The 24,990-nt window shown below is 33.0% G+C and overlaps 1 protein-coding gene across 1 annotated transcript in view; it reads left to right on the top strand.

Moving 5' to 3' along the window:
* LOC141342818 (eukaryotic translation initiation factor 3 subunit H-A) overlaps positions 1-23,383 on the top strand; it is a 97,527-nt gene extending 74,144 nt beyond the window's left edge. The window contains exons 5-8 of the mRNA XM_073847373.1: positions 4,816-4,965; positions 12,131-12,251; positions 20,108-20,240; positions 23,152-23,383. Coding sequence (XP_073703474.1) covers positions 4,816-4,965; positions 12,131-12,251; positions 20,108-20,240; positions 23,152-23,249 — 502 coding nt within the window. The 3' untranslated portion in view covers positions 23,250-23,383. The remainder of the gene's footprint in view (positions 1-4,815; positions 4,966-12,130; positions 12,252-20,107; positions 20,241-23,151) is intronic.
* The last annotated feature ends 1,607 nt before the right edge of the window (positions 23,384-24,990 follow it).

The following is a 24,990-nucleotide window of genomic DNA, read 5'->3' as shown; positions in this document are numbered from 1 at the left end:
TTCATAAATAGTTTTTCTAATTATTTATTTATGCATTATTTAAAATACAATTTTATTTAAAATTCTGTATTTTCATCTTTTTGAATTTTGCATTTCAGTTTCAAATTAATTACATTTTAATGACAAAACGCATGTCTAATTAACTGAATCCATAAAAATCGTTTATTCAGTTTTTAAAAAAAAAAAATGAAATATTTCTTTAGCAGAAATTCTTTAAAAATGAAGGCATATTAACAATTTTTAAATGTAATTAAATGGAAATTTTATTTCCAATTCCTTTTTTTTGCAAACCAAAATGCTGCAAAAGTTATTATTATTATTATTATTAAACTATATTCCCATACTCTTGCTTTTTATATATAAAAACAAAAAGAAAATTATAATTTTATAGCTATTTTTCCAGCTGAAGTCTAAGAATACAGATTACAGATGTAAAGTATGTTATGCTGTATTTCATGTTGACGTCAAACATGTTCCAATGGCCTGTTTTGACCTTGTCATCCGCCAGCACCCTCGGGTTGGCGCTCATCATTCGACGGCGCTTCTTGAATATTCAGCTAGTTAAGGAGAGCAACACTATTGATTATGAAAATAAGCTTCTATTTGTTTGGTGAACATAGCGGGGTGGGTCATCGTGAATGATGCATACAGATCGCCTGTCAGATTCATACGGAATATCAATCTGAACCTGTGCTCAGGGTCTGTGAGGCAGTGCTAGACATTGATATTCCTCAAACATTCTTCAGCTCCTCCATAATTTTCTGCAATTCAGCTTGAATCGCAGAACATAGCGACTCATTGAAATGACAGATCGTTGTCCGGGCCGGTGGGTCCAGTGCCCCTCTAACTGCTCTAGAGATGAGATGACACAAGTGGTCATCTAAAAGACAGATCGCCATTTACACCTGGTAATAACATGCGTCTCGTTGAATTGCATTGATTGAACTGAGAAGGCGGATCTGCGTTCATGTCTGCTCATTGCATGTTAAGAGCATAAAAATCATGCACACTGCTTCTCAAATGGCAATCTCGCTGCAAACATGATGCTTCAACCACAAAGATTAATTCATGTTAGATATTCCACGTTTACAAATGGTTTTGATTTGAATCATTATTTTCTTTAAAAAGATCAAAACCCTTATTTAAGTGCAATAGATGATTGACGTGAGTAGGCAGTCTTTTGAGTTTGTTTGTGATGCATCAAGACACATTAGCATTTACAAAGAAATCAGACGTACTTCAAGTGTGCTTAGTATTTATGTTACATATTTGGAGTGATTGGATCTCAAAACGTTTTATTGCTGGCCACTCTGTCACTAGAGATAGATGTCAATGTTGTAGATTAGACTTGAACACTTTTTTGTCTTAAAATAATAACCAGTGGGAATGAGATTTTTTTTAATATTTGATTTGTTATAATTGCTTTTACATTGTACATCTTTTTGTAATTATTTATGTACCTATTTTTTGTTACAAAAGGGGGAACACTAAATATTTATTTATTTATTTATTTATTTATTTAATTTATTATGATTGACAAGATGGGAAGAGATATTGAGGACACTACTATAAGTACACAACACTACTGTGTGTGTGTGTGTGTGTGTGTATGTATATATGTGTGTATATATATATGTGTATATATATATATATATATATATATATATATATATATATATATATATATATATATAGATATATAGATATATATAGATATATAGATATATATAGATATATGTATATAGATATATATAGATATATATATATATAGATATATATATATAGATATATATAGATATATATATATATATATATATAGATATAGATATAGATATATACACACAAACACACACACACACACAGGGTCCGAAATTAACACTCGCCACTCGCCAAATGCGAGCAAATTCTCTGTCTGGCGAGTTACATTTAATGTGCCATCCGCCACATGGCGAGTAAATCTTTTCACCAGTAATGTTAATCAGTATCAGTCTCACGGATCTCTGTGATGCTCCCCCGATCGGGCCAGTGCTGCCTTGTCACTAAAGTTTAATTTGCCGTGCGCAAATACAGTCTTGGTGCGTTCACATCGAAAGCCAAGCGAATATGCGCATCGCGTCACTCGCTGTAGTTTTTCCCGTCACTAGCGCGAATAACTAGAAGGCGCGATCAACCATGGCAGAGATAAATACGATCGCTGCTTTGTACCTGTTATGTAAGTCCTAAATACACCAGAAAGCCAAATGCCGACGTGTCTGGGTTCACAGCACAGTAATGTATCACAGATATATCTCAAGAATTCTTCTATAAACAAAGTGTAGAGAGAGTGTAAATAAGAGATTGATCTTGCGGTACAGAGAGCGTCGTTGATTATAATAGAGCTCTGTGATATCGGAAACTAAGATGAGTGACGGCTTTTAATATTTTTTATGGGAGTTTGTAAATGAGATATTGATTTAATACAGCAGTTAAATAAACAAGAAGTTATTATTAGGTGACTTACATTGTCTGACAATAACACTATGGCTGATTTTCCGTCGTCAAAATTATTCTGGACCAAGTCACACTGTGTTTGATTGTAGATGTGCAACGGTTCTGCGCGTCTCCATTCAAACACAGCGGTGTTTCTTTTATAAGTGAACTTGTTTTTAAATGAATCTTGTGAAATGATTCAATTTCCCATTCATTAAGAGAGTCACTTGCTTTATTCTTGAATGAACCATGCATTCAAACGAATCAAATGAATATGATTCAGTGATCAATTTCAGTTTCGTGCCGCCACCTGCTGGCATATATTTTTAGTTATTGAAATCTTAAATACTTCTTTAATTCTTTAAATTATCAATTTTATTTAAAGAAAAGTTATGCTGAATAAAAAGTGTATGTATAGTTATATTTGGCTTTTGACACATTTAAAATATGTGGCTAAGAAATAAATATTAACTTTTTTTTTTCTTTTTGGTGGGGCCAGAAAAAATTTTGGCAGGGCAAGTAAAAATCTGAATCACTGGCCCGATCGTGCCAGTAGAAAAATTCCTTAGCGTTGAACCCTGCTGTGGCACAAAGACTGCGTCAGAAGCAGGAGGCCAGATTTCATGGACAAAGAAAACAAGTAGTCTGACTAGATCAGATAGTTCGTTAAAAACATTTCCAAGTTATAATAAAAAATCTAAAATGACCAAAAAGTTGTTTTTCTTATTTATGTTTTAATTGTCACTCCTCTCTGTCCGGAGCACATATAATATACAGAATAACGTGCTTTGGATATATCTGTGTTAAATCGTTCAGAATTTTGGCAGGTAAAAAATAAGCTTGGCCGGTGGATTTTTTAATCCACCGGCCAACTTGGCTGGTGTGTCAAAAACTTAATTTCGGTCCCTGCACACACACACACACACACACACACACACACACACACACACACACACACACACACACACACACACACACACACACACATTTTATATACTTTATTTGATCACACATTACAAGTCAAATTTCATTAGGAATCAAATTTTTTAAATAATCCAACAGATTAAAACAGATCAGCACATTGTTATGGATTAAACCTGTTCTAAGGGTACAGGAAACATCGCCTCTTCCAAACAAACATGCTTCCTATAGTTGCTGAGATTGAACAGTACTTTGCCAACTGTTTGGCCCTTGTTTTAGAAATCCCCCCAATGCAAAGTCCACGAATCGCCAGCCTATGTACATGACCTAGACTACCAAACACCAGCACAATAAGATGGCATTTGTACCCAAAGTTCTCAATGATCGAGACCAATGACTGATATTTTAGAATCTTAGAGCAGTAGGAGTCCTCCATAAACAAGTCAAATGCACATGAAACTTCAAATAGTGTAACTTTTTTTCCATTCTGAGAGATTTTAACAATATCAGGTGTATTAGCAATTCCTAAAAAAGTGTTTGCAGGTGAGTTAAACCATTCAGACTGTACAGTAGTGTGTTTAAAGATCTGCTCATCACCCACACAGGATACCTGAGCAGCAATGAGGTCCACAAGTCTGTCATGTCTGGCAATATATAGTCCTTTAAGTGATGAGCAACTGTTCATGATATGGGCTACTGACTCCAGGTGTTGAGGGGGGGCGTGCAGTATGCAGAGGGGTGAATGGATGGTGGGAAACCACACTGATAAGTTGTATTTTGTAGGAAGAACCTGCAGACGTGCTTTTACACACACACACACACACACACACACACACACACACACACACACACACACACACACACACACACACATACATTCTTTCATTCATTCATTCGATTACCAAGAAGGAAATTGGTATTAAGGTCACAAACTATACATTATTTATTTCCCCTAATAATTAAAAAGTTATTAGTTATAAAAGAATAATTATAAATGTATATATTTATTTCAGAAGTCTTTTATGCTCACTAAGGTTGCATTTATTTGATCAATAACACAGTAAAAATCTTATTACAATTTTAAAACAACTTTTAAAATGTAATTTATTTATGTGATCAAAGCTGCATTTTCAGCATCATTATTCCAGTCTTTAGTGTCACACGATCCCTCAGAAATGTTTCTAATTGCTGAATTTTCAGGTTTCTCTGATTAATTCTTCAATTAAGTTCAAAAGAACAGCATTTATATAAAATCTTTCGTAAAATTACAGAAGTCTGTTTTTGATCAATTAAATGCATATTTGCTGAATAAAGTAGCTGTTTATTTTTAATAATACTGCATATTGGTTACCAAATAAAAAGTTTTTCTTAATAAAATTGATACAGACTGCTTTTCGTAACTCTGAGTTTCTTTGTTTTTCTCAGGCTGAAGAAGGCTTGCATTGGCTTCGAGCACATGTTTGAGGAAGTCCCCATTGTCATCAAGAACTCTCATCTCATAAATGTGCTCCTGCTGGATCTGCAAGGGAAGAGTACGGTGGCTGACAAGCACGAGCTGCTCAATCTGTCAAGCAGGTCAGTCTCACCGCTGCCCTGACCTCTATGTTCAACGTTTCCATTTTGGAAAAAAGATTTGTCATTTGCTGATTCATCTCGTCAATCCGTGTCTTTTAAGCCTCTCTGCCACGGCTCCGTTTCGCCCAGGACGTTGACCGAGGAAATGCAATACACGCTGACAAGCCCTGACGGCACAGTTTAATCTTGACACTCGAAATAGGTCTTGCCTGAACCAAACTGTTATAAAACCAGCCTTCTGGGAGCAGAGAAATGCGGCAAATGTGATTTTTATTCCAGCAATTACAACATCCGAAATCATTTGCTTTCAGGCAAATGCAAATACAAACATCACACCTCAGATTTCAATGCGTCTTTTGCTTCTAGTACATCATTATTTGCCAGTACAACCAAAAGCTGTATCTTAATTGGTTTTACATTTAATATTGTGCAATTGTATTAAGCAAGCGACAGCTGAATTGAAAAGAGTTTGACTGGATGTCAAAAACAACATTTTAAAAGGTTATTTATTGTGCCTAATTATATGATTAGTTGCAATTTATTTGCGTTTAACATAATTTTTCTCAGATAACGGTTGAGAGGCGCGCTGACCTAAAATTAAATTTTCGGGGGGTCCATCGTTAATGCTTCTTGCCGGAGCCAGACATTTTATTCTTTTGCAAATCGCCTTCTCTTCTAAATTAATTTGCCTAATCCAGTTAGATTCAACGGAGTTTTATTACAGATTGAGCCGACTCTGTTTCCAGGAGAGCGGTTCCCAGAAATGAGCCTCATTATGTTCAGAATGAATTCTCTTTTCATTTTATTTCTTTATATCTTTTATTATTTTAAATGATATGACCAGTAGCTTAAAGGACATTATAATAAGTGTTGAATTTAGAGGAAACATTACAGTCTATAACAGTCATATTCTACATTGTTTTATTTTATATTTTCTCTGAAGTCCAGGGTTTCTTGTGCTAAAAATCTAGTTTTGCGTGAGCATTTTTCACCCACACTTTGGCTCAGGCTGTTTTGCCTAAAACAGGTAAATTATACCTGTTATGATAGTAAATAATACTTGTTGTGCCAGACTAACATTTTTGCATTGGAAAATAAGTAGTGGTGGGCCGTTATCGGCGTTAACGTGCTGCGTTAACGTGAAACTCTTATCGCGCGATAAAAAATATATCGCCGTTAATCTATTCTCAAATCTGGGTTGGGAGCTGGGTCTGAACTACGCAAGCTATGGTGACTTTCACCTTGATAGTTTAACGCGGATGTATACCAAAGACTATAGAATATGGTCGCCGCGTTTAAATCTCCTCCGCCAAAACACAGACGGGATCGCGTCGTCCTCCATTCATAAAAACCGGATCTACTATAGCGAAATGCCACGTAAATTCGTCGTTTTTTGGATTCATAAATCAAATGTTGGTCAGTCACTTAATTCAAATCGCGATATGGACTAGTGTATGTGAAAACTGAAATGCAAAAAGACCGTTTTAATATGAATCCGATATGTTCCGTTTGCCTAGCTGTATGTATCGCGGAGACGAGCTTTTACTACACGCATACTGAAACACACGTGACGCTCCCGGTAATTTTTGGCATTTTCATCTCACATGAACAGATAAACTCAATCTCCCAAACTGCTGTGAGTGTCACTTTTACCGTTTCAAAACTATCATCATATCATACTGTATGACACAGAAACTTCATGGCAAACCTGTCAAAATAAAAGTACCGTGTAACATGTAATGGGTTCGGTAGGTGTTGACGTTAAAAAAACACAATCTAATAGGTAGAAAAAATAATTTCATTGTTAGTTAGTTAGTAAACACAAGTACATCTAATTGAACATAATTTATTTTCATCAACAAATTATCATAGAACAGCTTTATGAGCTTTATGATCCATTCTCAAAGACTTTAAGTCATTATTTGGGTAGCATACATATTCTGAATGCCTTCAGCAGAATTCAAATTAGCCATTTTAATCTAGATTAATCTAGATTAATTCGACAATTTAATCTAGATTAATCTAGATTAAAAAAATTAATCTATGCCCACCCCTAAAAATAAGTAAACTCTCTATTCGGTTGTTGAAAACTGAATGGCCATTGATATGCAAATATGGCTGTTAATTAGTGGTTGCGACTTCATTCTGAAACTCTGAAGATTTGTTTGATTTGAGTTTTCTGAACTGGTTCACACTGTCAGTCTTTTTTAATTTAACTATTTTGGGATTTTAATTAGATCATCACTTAAAATGGTTTATTTTTTCCTTTACAAGGATGCATTTAATTGAAAAGTTTTATTTCAGATAAATGTTTTTCTTTATCAAATATATACACTTCAAGTCAAAACTTTACCTTGCAGAATATGCAAAATGTTAATCATATTACCAAAATAAGAGGGATCATACAAAATGCATGTTGTTTTTTATTTCGTTCTGACCTGAATAAGATATTTCACATAATGTTTACACATACTCCACAAGAGAAAATAATAGTTGAATTTATAAGTTTACATACACTTTTACATTCTTAACACTATGTCGTTACCTGAATGATCCACAGCTGTTTTTTTTTTTTTTTCTTTAGTGATAGTTTTTCATGAGTCCCTTGTTTGTCCTGAACAGTTAAACTGCCCACTGTTCTTAAGAAAAATAATTCAGGTCCCACAAATTCTTTGGTTTTTCGGCATTTTTGTGTATTTAAACCCTTTCCAATAATGATGACCTTTCCAAAAATGATTTTGAGATCCATCTTTTCACACTGAGGACAACTGAGGGACTCAAATGCAACTATTACAGAAGGGTTAAACCCTCACTTATTCTCCAGAAGGAAGAACAATGCATTAAGAGCAGGGAGTGAAAACTTTTGAATGGAATGAGCATGTGTAGATTTTTCTTATTTGACATATCACTTTTTTTTTTCCCAAATAGTACTGCCCTTCAGAATCATAGAAGATGGTTACATGTTTCTCAGAAGGCAAAATTAGTTAAATTTACCATGGTTTGAAAGTTCAAAAATGTTTCACCCCTGGCTCTTAATGCATTGTGTTTCCTTCTGAAGAATCAGTGAGTGTTTGAACCTTCTGTAATAGTTGCATATGAGCCGCTTAGTTGTTCTCAGTGTGAAAAGATGGATCTCAAAATCATACAGTCATTGTTGAGTGGTTCAAATACTCAAAAATGCTGGAAAAAACTTAAGAATTTGTGGGACCTGAAGGACTTTTGTAAAGAACAGCAGGCAGTTTACCTGTTCAGGACAAACAAGTAAACTTTTTCTGTAAACTTTTGAGTAATGATGCTGAAAATTCAGGTTTGCTTTACAGGCATAAATTACGTTTTAAAATCTATAAAAATAGAAAAGTTATAATAATTTTAATGCATTTTACGACATTAAAAAAAGACCCCAAACTTTTGTACAGAAGTGTTTTCTTGTACACGTAGTGAAAATGGTGTAAAAAACATGCTTTTGATTATTTTTAAACTAGATATTAAAAGCAGTTTAGTTTGTGTATCAGACATATTGAGGCTACAATGGCTGTTTGGTTCCCCTGATTGAAAAGAAATCACTCTTTCAAGCCATTTCAGAGATGAATAGCACGATATATATAGAATTGCATCAAAAGGTTGGAAAACATCAAGATTTTTTTTAGCTATATTACCCAGCTCTGATCTACATTGTACATTGATCTCTTTTATTTCAAAAGAGCAAGAAATGTCACTTTTTCTCTCTCTGATTCGTCCTCTTTAATGAACGTAGGAACTGGAAATGTCATTTTTCTGACTGTTTATGCTCCCCCAGCAGCCACAGCTGTTCGGGCCCCTCTTCCGAATCAGACTAATTGATAGACTAAATACTTGGGATGTGAGCAGGTGTTTTGGTCTTTATAGTTAATGCTTTATGAGTCGGCACAATCTTTGCCATTTTGAGTAAGTCTTTCATTTGTAATTCAGAACATCCCAGGAGTTAGTGTGTTTAATAGGCCCTGCTGGTGAAATCATTCAGCCTTCCCATCAGCACGCAGATAATGATAATGTATTCAGCATGTAATTTCGGTCTTCCTGTGTACAGAGATGCCCTTTCCTTTCTTTGCAAATACCAATAGGTCTATAGAGCAGATGTGTCACTCCAAAAACACAGAGACTTGAAAGCATGTAATGATGAATGTTAAAGAAATCAAAATTGTCCTCATTTGCTTGCCCTTCAAGTGCTGCTTTTTCCCGCGAAATGCAAGAAGACTCTTCCGGTCACTTTTGTTCCCCCATGCAATTACGATGAAATGCAGGCTGAAGAGTGCGAAAGTGCTCTATATATGACTCGTGCATTAGATTCTATGTCGTCTGAAAACATACGATCGTTTACAATTAAATCAAACTCTTTTATTTAATGAATGGAGTAGTTCTTTCTGATTTGTGAACCAAACATCGCTTGTTTGTTGGGTCTTTTCATTGAATTGGCTGATCCAGCTCCCTCTGAATGATTGAGATGATTTGGTCACAATGGATAATGGCTCGCTAGAGGGGCAATCAGTGATTTAATGGTTTAAATTGTGGTCTTTTACTCACACAATGAATGTTTTATAAAAGAAAGGTTTGGAAAGGCATTAGAGCTGGTGTAAATACTAATATTAAAGGGGTCATCGGATACCCATTTTCCACAAGTTCATATGATTCTTTAGGGTCTTAATGAAAAGTCTCTAATATACTTTGGTTAAAAATTCTCAATAGTAGTGAAAAAAAAAAACCCCTTTTTCCTTGTCAAAATCAGCTCAGCAAAATTTCAGCTCGTTTTAAGACATGGCCCCTTTAAATGCCAACAAGCCCTGCTTGCCCCGCCCCTCTCTGGGATTATGTTTACTTTAGCCACATTTAGCTGCGTTTAGCTTCATTTAGCTGTGTTTATCGGCGAAACTTGCCAACAAGCACATTATTAAGAAAGGCCATTTGCAAAGATGCATAAAAAAACCCTTATATTCACTTCTGCTGTGGGTGAAGCCGCATCAGGAACGATTCGCACGAAGATAGATGCATATGTACATCGGGATTGGCGCTTTCCATTTAAAAACGAAAATAACGTTATCCTCTGCGTCTTCAGCGGCTCAGATGTCAAGAATAAATGACTACTGTTATGTTCATGATTACATCCAACAATAGAACACCTCAATCGCTCAATTAGAGTCTTCCTCTGCACCTGAGTCACACAGTGAGGATCGTATTCGGACTGTTTCAGCTCGGTGAGGGCGAGTCTAAGGTAAAATGCTAATGTCAATCAAATGTGTTTCGTCACAACGACAAGAAGCTAAGGGGATATTACTTTTAAAGATTAAAAAAAATACCACTTGGTGGATTTTTTATCATTGTAGGGTGGTTGTGTACACAAACTACCAACACACATTAATGTTCAAACAACATGGAAAAGTTAGTTTTGCACCCGATGACCCCTTTAAAGGACTCATAGTGTCATACTATGACACTATGAGCACTCATTTTATTTTATTTTTCAATTTTATTTTTCATTTTATTTTTCAATAAAAAAAAAATCATGAAAAAAAAATCGAAACACAATAATCACCCCCAACAAATTTCATTGTATTTTTTTCCAAATTCTTTTTTTTTTTTAATACTTTTTTCTGTCTCTTTTTCTTTAACTTTTCTTCATTCTGATATTTCCATTTTATTTTTTCTGTTTTAAAGGTCTCATATTGTCAAAACTGAAAATGTCTGGCTTTTTTCATTATAACTGAGGTCTAGGGGCAATGTAACTACCATATAAGTTTCAGAACAGTCAATCTACAGTAAAATGCACACAGCCTGCATAAAGTAGCTGTGCCTTTTCATGAGCCGCTGTGACGTCCTATCTGCTCAGTCACCACCCCGAGCGCCAACCACCATCCCACCCTCCTTTTGCCAAACCCCCTGACAACATCGTGTCCATGCCATTGCTGAGCAACAACACTGAAACAAGTCGAGAAAACGCTGTTCAGTCAATGGATGTCAGGAAACAACATCATTGCACAGGCTTCCGAACATAATTAATTTAAGAGACTAGTGGCATGTCAACTCTAGCCTCTTTCACACAGCGATTCTGGAAAATGCACAGAGAATACATCCCATGATTTGTTCCAGAATTGTTTGATTTGGTTCATTCACAGTGATTTTCCAGAACCTGTGCGTGCTTTACACACAACCCGTAAAGATCGCATAAAGAGATGTGACATTTAGATGTGGCCCTATATAAGACAGCTTGTTCTTTTTTACATCCAAGAACTATATTTAACAGTATTTCACTGAAAAATGATATGGAATGTCTTATTAGATCTATTGCAGTTAGATTGTTCACCACATATAGTAAGGAAACTTGGCGTTGACCAGTCACCATAGCATTTTTGCATTCTTTTTACCATTAAAATTGCATTCATTTTTACAGTGCATCATTTGAAACCCAATTTTCACCAGCGTGCCACTATCTTCAAAGTGTTTTTAGTGGCTGGTGTCATTTCCCCAGAATATTCTCGGAAGGGCTCTGTGATTGCACGTTATCCGCAGATAAAAATGGAAATGACTGTTTTCGGAAACCTAATCTTGATTAATAAAGCAATTCACCTAGCTTTCGGGGAATTACAGTATGAGGTAAAATGGCTCTGGTGAGCCACCTTGCAGTCTACTGCCTACGTAGACGGCGTTCTTGCTGAAATTGCACCTACATAGGCAGCAATGTTTGTGTAACATACAAATAGCGTTTTTCACATAGAAATCTTGGCAGACTTGACTCAAGGTAGGTGGTTTAACAGCTAGGAAATGCATTATGCATATTCATGCAATTGTTTAGAATTTTTCCAAAAGCAACATATGTAGCACTTGGAAGAGATTCTGTGTTGGCACACCCTACACAGGCAGCTTAATAGGTTTTGGAACGGAGCCGACGTGTTTGTTGAAGGTTTGAGATATTTGGTGGCCCCTCGTAAATCCGCACATGCTACAATTAGACGTCTCCCTCATCCATGTAAATTCAGTGCAGATCGTCGTCCTTATCGGGCACATCATGCTTCTGTCATCTTGGGTTTTTAATTGAGTAGAAGATCACTGTGGAGCAATTACACTTTGATGTGCAGTCAGCCGTTTATTACGCAAACTTTGTTTGACTGAACTATCTGTCAATCTGTTTCCATAGTAACCACCTGGAAAAGAGCCTTCAGCTGCTGATGGACCGTGTGGACGACATGAGCCAAGAAATCGTCAAGTTTAATACATACTGCCGCAACCTCACCAAACAACAGCAGCAGAAGCAGCAGGTACATTTGCTTTCTCTCGTCTTGTTTCTTCTGATCTGATGCGCAGTCACTCTCTCTTGAATTGGCTTTTTAAAGCAGTGCCTTTTCAGCCCGAGTTGTTGTTTAGAGTGCCTGAAATGTCTAATTACATACCTGAGAATAAGAGCACAGGTTTAGAAGAAGGTTGATTGGATGCACATGTAGTCTTGAAGGAACTAGAGACAGATGTAAATGCATTGAGTGTTTGAAATCTGCTTTTTATAATCATTAGCTTTGAAAGTAAAACCAACAGAGAGTGAGAAAAGACCTAGTGCTAGATGAAGCCTACATGTTATGCAGTAATTTAAGACCTAGCTTGGTTTAGCTCAGATGTGTAAACTTCATTAGTGGTGATGAATGTGTATACAATTCACGAGCATAAGTAAATCGTAATAGTTGTCTACCTCTAAAATGGTCACTTTCTAAAGGATGTTGTCATTTAAATTGGCTTTGGTAGTTTAAAGGAAATGTAAATAAAATAAAACAGGGTAGAATGTGATATTAAGGATGCAGGAAAGCCCAAAAAGCTTAAATTAAAAAATAAAAATTTTATTTCAAAAATAAATAAATGAAACAAATTAAATCTAAATAGAAATACTGGGAAAAATAACAAAATGCATATAGCATACTTACTAAAACTTATAAAAGTAAATAAACCAGAAATAAAAAATAAAATACATGAGAAATGTAGACTTAAATCTTAAAAAGTACAAATGTTAACACAGAAGTTTTAATACATGCCAAAATTGACTAAAAATAACACTGAAATAAAAGGAATAAATTCTAAATAGAAATATTGGTAAAAATGACAAATGCATATAGCATAATTACTAAAACTTAAATTAAAACAAATAAATCTGAAATAAAATATGAATGCATGAAAAATGTAGACTTAAATGACAAATGTTTCCTCAGCAACTAGCTGAAACAGAAGATGTTTTATACATACTAAAATGACTAAAAATAAAACTGAAGTACATACATTTAAATGGAAACATTGATGGTGATAAATAAACCCGAAATACAAAAATCTGAAAAAAGTGGGGTGAAAAAATGCATTTAGCATAATTACTAAAACTTAAATGAAAATAAATGAACCTGAATTAAACTATGAATACATGAAAAATGCAGACTTAAAAATCTTAAGTTATAAAGGTTGCCTCAACAAACTGAAACAGAATACATTTTTATATATTAAAAAGACTAAAAACTAAAATAAAACACAAATCTAAGTAGAAAAACTGGGAAAAAATAATTACATAATTACTAAAACCTAAAGTAAATAAACTTGCAATAAAATATAAATACATGACAAATGTAGACTTAAAAATCTTAATTACAAATGCTGCCTCAACAACGAACTGAAGCGGAATACGTTTTATACACACTAACGTGCTAAAATTATAAAAGGCAAATGCATATAGCATAATTACTAAAACTTAAATAAAAATAAAAATATAAAAAAGCTGACTCAAAATATTAATAAATGCTATAAGTATATGGACAGTACAAAAGTAACACTGCATTAAATGAATCAATTAAAACACTGTTTTATTTAGTTTGAAACACCAGGAGTATTTCTTAATAATTTACCAGTTTTTTCATGTTAATAAGTGCAGCGCCTGGGGATGTGACAAATGACATGCGGTCAAACTTAAGTTGTGAAATTCCTCAGTCACCTTTTTGTTAAAGTAATTGTTATATTGCAATAAACTTATGTGATTTCCATCTTTGACATTGTGAATTAAATGTTTTATCCAGTGGGGACATGAAAATGTGCTGCATACTAGGACTGACCCATACCACAAATGGCTGACCTCGCTCTCTGCCTGAGATAAAACCAGTCAATAGATTGTTATTTAGGGTTCAGGAGGGCCATCTAATTTACAATCCTTACCGGCTTAAGATTCATAATTTTCTCCATTTCGCCAGGCTGACAAATCAGCCAAAACGCCCTTGACATTTTCAGGTTTTTGCGTCGCAGGCATTTTGTAAACATGAGTTCTGAGCACCACCTGAACACGGAAAGAGCAGCGTGAAATAGTATAGGACGCTTCTGGCTTCATTTTGTAAGGAGTTGTGCTATATCTGACCTTATGTAAGTACAGCGGGATCATTTGAAGAGAGGCCACCCTTGAAATCAGATAACGCAGAACCCTATTTTTCAAGACGCTCCATGATAACATGTTGTCACGCTATGAATATGACAGAAACGGCTGGAGCGCTTGCGCGTTTGTCAAAGTGTGTTTCTCCTCTTGTTCTCTACCCTGGAGAGCTTGCTCCTCCCAGACAGAAAAGCTTTGGCTATAGTAAGAAAAATAGAAAAATCAGTGATGGTCTTCAGCAGCGAAATGAGCCTACAGATGTTAATTAAAGAGAAACTAGCTCAGTGGAAAATATTCATTAGTAGGAAGTGCCTGGATAAAATACAAAAGCCTGTAAAGTAATAGTTCAAACTAAACGACGCATCCGTTTGACTTTATTTTTTTTCTTCTAATCCAAAAGGAGATATTTTACAAAATGTCCAAGCCACTGTTTTCCATATGAAACTGAATGAGGCTGTTAAGCTAAAAAAAATTTTTAGAGAAAAATGGTCTGTATCAATTGTGCATTATATTTTCAAGTCTTTTTAAGCCAATTTGATGGCTTTGCAATAGGAATGGACCAAAATGTAAGAATTTAAAGGTGAAGTGGGCATCAACAAATGACAAAAAATAACTGAAATAAAAATACAGCTAAATTAGAAATATATATATGTGACCCTGGACCACAAAACCAGTCTTAAGTCGCTGGGGTATATTTGTAGCAATAGCCAAAAATACATTGCATGGGTCAAAATTTTTGATTTTTCTTTTATGCCAAAAATCATTAAGAAATTAAGTAAAGTTCATGTTCCATGAAGATGTTTTGTAAAATTCCTACTGTAAACATATCAAAATGTAATTTTTGATTTGTAATATGCATTGTTAAGAACCTAATTTGGACAACTTTAAAGGTGATTTTCTCAGTCTTTTTGATTTTTTTGCACCCTCAGATTTCTGATTTCAAATAGATGTATCTCGGCCAAATATTGTCCTATCCTAACAAACCATACATCAATAGAAAGCTTATTTATTGAGCTTTCATATGATGCATAAATCTCAGTTTTGTCAAATTTAACCTTATGACTGGTTTTGTGGTCCAGGGTCACATATATGAAAAAAATGTAAAAAGTAAAGATGACAAAAGCACAGCAGGTTTACTAAAACTTAGACTAAAATGAAATCTGAAAATATAGAAATACAGATAAATATTATAATAATATACTTTAAATATAAACTATTGTAGTTATTAATCTTTCTAAAATAACTAAATTAATTAAATAATAATCTAAAATAATTAAAACCATATACTGACGAAACATTATGACTTGTACTTGTACTTTTTTACTTGTGGTAAAAAGTGCTAAAATTACTAAAAAATACAATTGAGCTAAATAGAGCTAGTAAAAATGACCAAAGAACAAAATTTAAGCTAAAATGAGACCTGAGAATATAAAAATAAAAGTTAAATTATTAATACACTAATATTATGTAAATGTTGATAAATATGTAAAAATATATATAATTAATATTTAATGTATTTTAAATATAATAGTTTAAGCTGAAGTGCTAAAATGACTAAATATAACCGAAATAAAAATACAGTTAAATATATAAAGATAAAAGTAAAAATGACAAAAGCACAGCAAAAACATTGAAACTTTACATGAAATTACAAATACAAGCTAATTACAAATAATAATAAATACCATAATAGTATGATTTAAATGTTGTAAAATACACTTCTATAAAATGATCAATTAAAACCATGAGATTCTTTAATGGTGCTTTTGTTCTTTTTTTGTAATTTTTGAAGTTTGACTGCATCAGAAATGTTGCCTTGACAATTCAATTAAGTTTAGGCTGAGTAAGTGTAAAAAAAGATTGTTTTGAGTTTCTTAAGATTTTATTGTGCTTTTATCATTTTTGTTGCTGGAAGGTATCAGAAATATAGCCTTGACAGTTAAAAGAAATAAAATGCTTTAAAAAATGAAATAAAAAAAATTAAGCTAAATAGAAATATATTAAAAAAATTAATAAAATTGATTAAAATATTTAAAAATACAATAATAGTACATACTTAATACTGAAATAACACTGCTATAAAATGACCAATTAAAACCATATACTCAAGAAACACAAGTTTATTTAATGGTGCTTTTATGCTTTTTTTGGGTAATTTTCATAGCGTGACAATTAATTAAATAAGTTTAAGCTGAATTACTAAAAATATAACTGAAATAAAAATACATCTAAAAGTAAAAAAAAAAAATTACAAAAGCACAGCAACATTACTAAAACTTAACTCAAATTAAATCTAAAAATATTAAAAATACAACCTAATTACAAATATTGATGAATATTATATTATATAGATAATACTAAAAGAACACTGCTAAAAAATCTATAAACATTTTATAGTGCTTTTTTGTAGCTGGAGAGCATCATAAATGTTTCCTTGACAGCTAAATGACACAAAATACTATTAAATTGATTGAAAGAATAAATCGAAATCGAAATGTTTAAAAAAAAAAGATTAATAAAAAATAAAAAGCACATGAAATACTAAAATTAAATTTATACATGAAAAAAAAAATATTTATTAATATTAATTAAATACAAAAAATATATTAGTATATACTGAACACTAAAATGAAAATACTAAGTTTTTTTCATTTTTTTGAAATGTTGAAGTGCGGAAAAGCACTTTCTTTTCAAAAAAAAAAAATCAGTTTTTCCATCCTTATTCACTTTCATTGGATAGAAAAGAGCATCTGAGACCATTTCCTTAATTTTCTATCTTTTGGGTCGTGGTTTTGAAATGGCTTCGTGGTGCGTGAATGATTTTATTTTTGTGAAATATTGTATTTTTTTCTCTCTGCTTTTCGCCTGTTGCTCTTGCCTCATTAGCACTTTAAAAACCATTGCTTTCTTCTAGAACAAAACACACTTTGCAATCAGAGAGACGTTTCTCCATTGAGACTTCAGTGTTTATTAGACCGTTAGCGCTTCTTGTTTGACAAGATGGTTGATGCTTTCAAAGAAATTTAAAGGGTGCCCTCAAACGGCGGCGTAAATGAGGCCAGACCCCAGCGACTCGGTCACGATCGGGTCGCCATAACGGCTCCTATATCAACCACGCTGAAATCTGCCGTAATTACTGTTGTCATCGATCATATCCTTCCCGTCTCCGCCTCCACACAGCCCCGCACACGCCGCTCCCCGGGTGAACCATATAAACCAAATGACCCGCATCAATCACCATTTAATATCAAAGAGAATTGCCGCTGTGTTGGCAGTTTGCATTCCTAAATCATATGCCTAATTTCAACAAAAATGGCCGGTATCCTCAACGGTGACATAAGTCGCACCAATTCAAATAGGATATGATATTTCTGTGAATATACCATATATTAAAATGTGATCTACTGCACCTTTAAAAAAAAAAAAACCCTGAATGGTCGAGCTTGACAAAACTGGGGCGAATGGAGAACTTGTCAAGCTGTGCTGTTTGCAGTTTCAAAAATGTCAGATCAACCTGCCTTAAGGTGTGCATTGAAGTAATAACACTGCTGTATTGTCTGCACTCTAGCTAGTGGTATGTCATGTTAACAGTGTGGATATAGTCACACAGTGTTTTTTTTTTTTTTTTAATATCAGGCTTATTTTGTTTATTTCTCAGTTATTATTAGTTTACTGATTTTATTAATGATCTTTTTATTATTTTTATATATTTTATTTGTATTTATTTTTCTCATATTTCACTTTTTTTGCTTTATTCTTTATTCTATTATCTAATTTATTATTTTTCTTCCTTTAAATTTTTTTATGTTTTTTTGTTCCCATTTGGATTTAACTTTACCTTTTAAATGTACTTAACTATCCTTTTTATTCTCCCTTTTTTACCCCCCTTTAATTATCATGTGTATTTTTATATTTCCTTTTTATTTATTTTTATTTCCCAGTTATTATTAGTTTAATAATTGTATTAATTATATTTATTATTTTTATATATTTTATTTCAATTTATTTTTCTCATATTTCACGTTTTGCTTTATATTTCTTTATTCTATTATTAATATCCAATTTATTATTTTTCTTAATTTTTATATATTTTTTAATTCATGTTTTTTTGTTCCCATGTATGCATTTAATGTTTTATTTATACCTTTTAAATAAATAAACCATCCTTTTTATTCTCCTTTTTTACTCCCCTTTAATTCTCTTTAATTTTTTCCCTCTGTAATTCTTCCTCTGTAATTTTTTTTACTTCTTTTGTTTCTTTTTCTCCTTCCCCCATTTCTATTTAATGTTTTTTGTTATTTTTTTCCTCTGTAATTCTTTATGTATGTCTTTTTCTTTTATTTCTTTTCTTATTTTTTCTGTTTCTGTTTCTTGAATGTATTTAACTTTTTTATTTGTACCTCTTTTAATGTAGTTAACTATTCTTCTTCATGTATAATTTTTTTTATATTTCCTTTTATTTTTAATTTTCTCTTTCTCTTTTTTCCATTTCTGTTTCTTCCTTTTTATTCTTCTTTTTTGTTCCTTTGTTTTGATTCTTGATGTATATGTTTTTAATACATATTTTATTTTATTTCTCTTTTGTTCCTGTTTCCATTTCTTGTATTTAACTTTTTATTTATACCTCTTTAATGTAGTTAACTATCCAGTTTATTTACTCGTTTTGTTCCTGTGTAATTCATGTATATATTTTTTCATATTTCTTTTTAATACTTATTTTATTTCTCTTTTTCCCATTTCTGTTTCTTCCTTTTCTTCTTTTTTATTTATATTCGTTATTTTATTTCTCTTATTTTGTTCCTGTTTCTATTTCATGTAGTTAACTATCCTGTTTATTCTCATTTTTTATTCTTTTGTAATTCATGTATATTTTTAATTTATTTTATTTCCTTCATTTTTTCTTTTTTTTTATACTACTTAAATGTATTTAACTATCCTTTATTTCTAATTTTTTTCCACTGTAATTATCTTGTGTATTTTTATATTAATTTAAATGTTTTATTTCTCGTTTGTTCCCATTTCCCTTATTTTTTTCTCTATTTATTTTATCTTTTTAATTTTCTACACCACATATTAATTTTATTTAGTTAATTATCTTTTTTTAGTCTGCCTTTGTTTCTCTTCATATATTTGTTTTTTCATTCTTTTTATTTATTTCTATATTTTATTTCCCATGTTTCTAATTTCATCATTTTTAATAGTTTTGTTTTCTTTTATTTCTCTATGTATTTAATTTTTTTGTTTCTTTAATTTTTTTTTTCTCTTTATTTCTCTTTATTTATACTTATTTTTAGGGTTTTTTTCTAGACTTGTTTGGGACTTAATGTAATACTTAAATGAAATCACAAATTGAAGAAGGAAATTTATTGGTCCAAAAGGTATAAGACAACATTTCACCCGCATCTCCCTCTTGAACTCATGCTTGAATAACTTTTCCCTAAAGCTTTTGGTACACAGCGTCACAGCATGCAGTGATCCCCAAGTGTCCTGATGCCCAGAAATGCATCTGTATTCTTAGAGACGATCTGACTTGCTCTTCAAATGACACCCTGAACTCGCCAACAATGTGGCCATTTTATACCAGCGCTGTTGTTGGGAATTGCAATCCAATCTGGTTCTTTTTCCGGCTTTGAAAACCTTTTGTTTTGTTGACGCTACTTGGGTCACTCGAAGTTCCTTCAGAAAAAGTTTCTAGTTTCTAGCTCATTTTCTGTTCTTTTCTGCATCCTCTAGTATCTCCAAAGGAGGCAGCAGGAAAACACCCAGCGGCAGAGTCGCGGGGATCCCCCGTTACCGGAAGAAGACATCAGTAAGATGTTCAAACCTCCGCAGGCACCTCCGCGCATGGACACGCTCCTCATCGCAGGTACCCGGCGGCGTCAACGGCCACCGTTCACCCTCAGTTAAACAGCTTTTTTCTTCCAGCAGATTCTGCAGGCCGTTGGGAATTTATAGTCCTCTGTCTAGAAGAATCGATCCATGAATCGATCAATTCAGCAATGAATGGATCAGTTTAAATGGGAATGGGAATAACTGCAGGTCTTAAATCTTCACACCATGTTCTTATCCCGATGGAGTCGCAGTTAGATTTGCCCCCTTGTATCGGACAACCATCATCTCTGAAGAGGATGATTAAGTACTGAGGTTGCCAATATTTTTTGCCCCCATCAACATGATTAATCTTATTTAATTAAGTTTAATTTTGTCCATTTCTAAATGTAGTCAGCGCTCAACAACATTCATTTTCTCTGCTGTCCCAATTGGGCCAGTACTTTAGATTTTTGTGTTTTTAGAAAAATATTTTACACTTTGGGAAAAGAGTAAAAATTGTATTAATATATTTATTGATTTTTATTATTTATTGATTTAAATTTAAAACCTGCACTGTCAGTATTGTTAAAACATGGGCAACTTTTTGGTAAATTTGTTTCAAAAACATTGATTAGTTAATTAATAATGAATATAACAGTATTTTTATAATGTGTATGTATGTATATGTATGTGTGTGTATAATAATAATATTATTATTATTATTATTATGATCTAGAAGTTATGCAACTATGAAACTCCATTAACTCCACAGTGGCATACAGTGCAAAACATTGATTTGTTTGCAATTTTCAAGCTCTTCCAACTGATGCACCAAGGCCATTACATAGCATTATCGCAATTGTAACAGCCTCATCTGTTAGCCAATTAAATACAGAATTTGCAGAAACATAGTGTAAATACAAAAACCTTGGATGTCCTTCTTACTTAATACACCTGATTTATACCATAAGCTCATTTTTTGAGACTCCATGACCTGAACCAGGTGTCTAGTCACCAAAAATAATTTTTTTTAGCATTTGAGTTGCTAAACTGGTTATTTAGTCATTATAATCTTTTTATTATCTGCTAGCTGCTGCTCAAGCACAGACCTAACATTTAAATTTTCACCTTAAATTCCCATAAATATTGAATGCTTTGAAGCAAAGACTTAACCTTGGTCTCTTTTCAAAGATGATACTTGGCAGATTTTTGCAAGTGAAATAAAGCAATAGATGTTTAAGTTTATAGTTAAGAAAGATGCACAAATATATGGAATGCTATTTTTCTCACTAAATAAAAAATAAGAAAGGTAATTGAAATTTTTTTCTTACAACTCTGACTTTGCAGTTGCGAGATATAAACTTGCAGTTGTGAGTTATAAAGTAAGAATTGTGATATAAACTTGCAATTTTTTTTCCTCAGAATTGCAAGATATAAATTTGCAATTGCGAGTAATAAGTCAGAATTGCGAATATAATCTTGCAGTTTTTACTTTTTTTCTCAGAATTGCAAGACAAATTCTAACTTTAAAGTCAGAATTGCATTATATAGACTTGCAAGTGAGATTTATAAGAATTGGGAAAAACTTGCAATTTTTACTTTTTTTTTTTATAAAAAATTGCATGATATAAACTTGCAGTTGCATGTTATAAGTCCGAGTTGCAAATATAAACTTGCAATTTTTACTTTTTTTGTCAGAATTGTGTGATATAAATTTGCAATCGCGAGTTATAAGTCAAAATTTCGACTATAAATTTGCGATTTTTACTTTTTCTCAGAATTGCATGATATAAACTTACAATCGCGAGTTATGTCAGAATTGCGAAAACAAACTTGCAATTTTTTTGTCAGAATTGTGTGATATAAATTTGCAATTACGAGTTATAAGTCAAAATTTCGAATATAAATTTGCAATTCACTTTTTTCTCAAATTGCAAGTCAGAATTGCATTATGTAGACTATTGAGAGTTATAAGAATTGTGAAAAACGTGCAATTTTTACTTTTTTTCTTGGAATTGCGTGATATAAACTTGCAGTTGTGAGTTATAAGTCAGAATTGCGAATATAAATTTGCAATTTAGAATTTTTTTTCTCAGAATTGCGTGGTATAAACTCGCAATTGCAAGTTCTAAAGTTAGAATTGCAAGACAAACTCACAATTCAGATTTTTTTTTTTACTCAGAATTGCAAGTTCTGACTTTATATTGCGAGTTAAGTCAGAAGTGTGAGATATAACTTGCAATTCTGAGAACATATCAGTCTTCCCCCTCAAATTTGGCCTTTTAACTTTCAACTGAGTTTATATCTCACAATTCTGTGAAAGTCAATTGTGAGCTAATCAATCACAGTAACAGTTTTTTTTTTTTATTCATAGTGGAAACAGGTTTCCATATCAATATACTATTTTTAGTTTTATATAAAATTATATATTTTGCAGAACATGTTTTACTCTAAAAATGTAAGGGGAAAAACAGCCATAAATTTAAATAAGTTGTTGGTGATGGCTGAAAAAATGAGCTTGCATTAAGATTTTGTGTGGGCGCAGTACCAAACGGTTCCATTAGATGATTTTTTTTTTTTTTTTTTCAAGACCATTCAACCTTTTCTAATCATGTCCTTTTCTAATCATTTTTTTTTTGTTTGTGAGTGTCTGTTCACATAGCAAGTGCCAAAACCTTTACCAAGTTTTGTACCATTCTGTTGAACTAAAAAATTACTGAAGAGCACCAGAGTGTTAAAATGTGCAGTGCTCAGGTCCCTCTGGACCAGGATTGAGAACCACTGTTCTATACGCCAAGTCCTTGACATCAAACTCATTTTCTTGCAGTTTGTCTGGCTTCTCCAGATCATTGCTGTGTGGCTTGTGCTATTTACTCCTGGGTGTAAATAGTCACTCCAGTTGAATAATCGATATCACTTGGTCTTGTCGTATATAATTAATTTGTTTCCTTCTGCTTCTTCACAAGGACAAATCAACAACTACTGTCAGAACATTAAGGAGTTCACCTCGCAGAACCTTGGAAAACTGTTCATGGCAGAGGCGCTGCAGGGCCACAGCAGCTAGAGAGACGAAAGGGAGCAACGCATCTGCCTTTTTCCATCTCTAACCTCCAACGCAAACCGTGCTAATGAGTTTAAGAGAAGATTGTGTACAGATTTTTTTTGTAACTTGTACAATAAAGATGTATGCATCTCTCATCGGCTGATTCTTATTCATTATCTGAGTTGCAGCATATGTGCCGAAGAATCCTGCTGGTTTGATTACTTGGCAAAGCTGGAAATTGGTAATACTATTTGAATTTCACTTTCAGACATGCTTTCACGCTGGGCTTGTCCACTAAATGACTCTGGGTTTGGGTGTTTTAATGAGGCTGTTGGATCAGCTTTAATCACAAATAATTATGTACACTATGAACGGCTTACAGCAGTGTGTTTCTCGCTCATGTTCTTCCACAGCAGGTTATCCACGCCGCAGAATGCTGTCTTTGGTATGTAAAGATTTTCATGTCACTTCTGACAAAGCAGGAGTGATTATGTGCGATCGGAGGTCGCTGTAAAGAAGATGCATCTGCTGTCGATTAAACCGTAATTGTAAGAAACACTTTCACTTAGTTGGCAAGAAGCAATTCGTTTTTAAAGCATGGGCTCTCGACGTGAAAGGTAGGCTGCAACATCATGCTGCATTATAGATTGCTTAATGTAAAACAGCATGTATACTTCACAGAGAAGCTAGTGCCAGAATGCATTACGATGAGCTTGTTGAAAGGGACTAAGATGCAGTGAAGTCACGAGAAGTGTTGATTATGAATGTACTATTCCTACCAATGAGCTGAACTCAATTGAATACATACTCATGCCAATGTCAAACTAGTTTATGCCTATTTAAAGAATCCTAAATCAGACACTTGTGGAGTTAATGCTGTTGCAATAAGTGTAACTACAGGATCATGCATTTAAAATGATCCATCTTATTCTGATTCAGTTCAGAATATATCATAATATTATTAGCTGCACACTTAATCACTTCCAGCCTAAATAAAAAGCCTTAGGTTTATAATGCATGAAAATTATTAAAGACTGAAATGTATTACTATTTTAATGCTGTCAGTGTATTACAAAATAAATTCAATTTATTTGTTTTTTGTTTTTTACTATTGTTGTATTCAGTTGAGGTCAAACGTTTTACATACACCTTGCAGAATTTGGAAAATGTTAGTTATTTTACAAAAATAGAAGGGATAAATCGAACAAAGTGCATTATTTTACCATTTAGTACTGACTGGAATAAGATATTTCACATAAAAGATGTTTACACAGTCCACAAGAGAAAACTTTATGAATTTGAAGATCAGCGTAAATTTAACTTCTTTTGTCTTCTGGGAAACATGTAAGTATCTCCTGTAGCTTCTGAAGGGCAGTACTAAATGAAAAAAAAGTGATATTTAGGCAAAATAAGAAAAATGTAGGCCTACACGTTTTCATTTTGATCAAAAGTTTTCACCCCCGGCTCTTAATGCATCATTTTTCCTTCTGGAGCATCAGTGAGTGTTTGAAACTTCTGTAATGGTTGCATATGAGTCCCTCAGTTGTCCTCAGTGTGAAAAGATGGATCTCAAAATCATAGTCATTGTTGGAAAGGGTTCAAATACACAATGCTGAATAATCAAAGAATTTATGGGACCTGAAGGACTTTTCTGAAAAACAGTGAGCAGCAATCAGACTCATGAACAACTATCACAAAGAAAAAAAAAAAGTGTGTTAACTTTTAAACGGGGTCATTTTTATAAATTCAACTATTGTTTTCT

This window comes from Garra rufa, chromosome 9, assembly GCF_049309525.1.
Source record: "Garra rufa chromosome 9, GarRuf1.0, whole genome shotgun sequence".
NCBI lineage: Eukaryota > Metazoa > Chordata > Actinopteri > Cypriniformes > Cyprinidae > Garra > Garra rufa.
The sequence above is the reverse complement of the archived record's forward strand: the minus strand, read 5'-3'. Positions and strand labels throughout refer to the sequence as shown.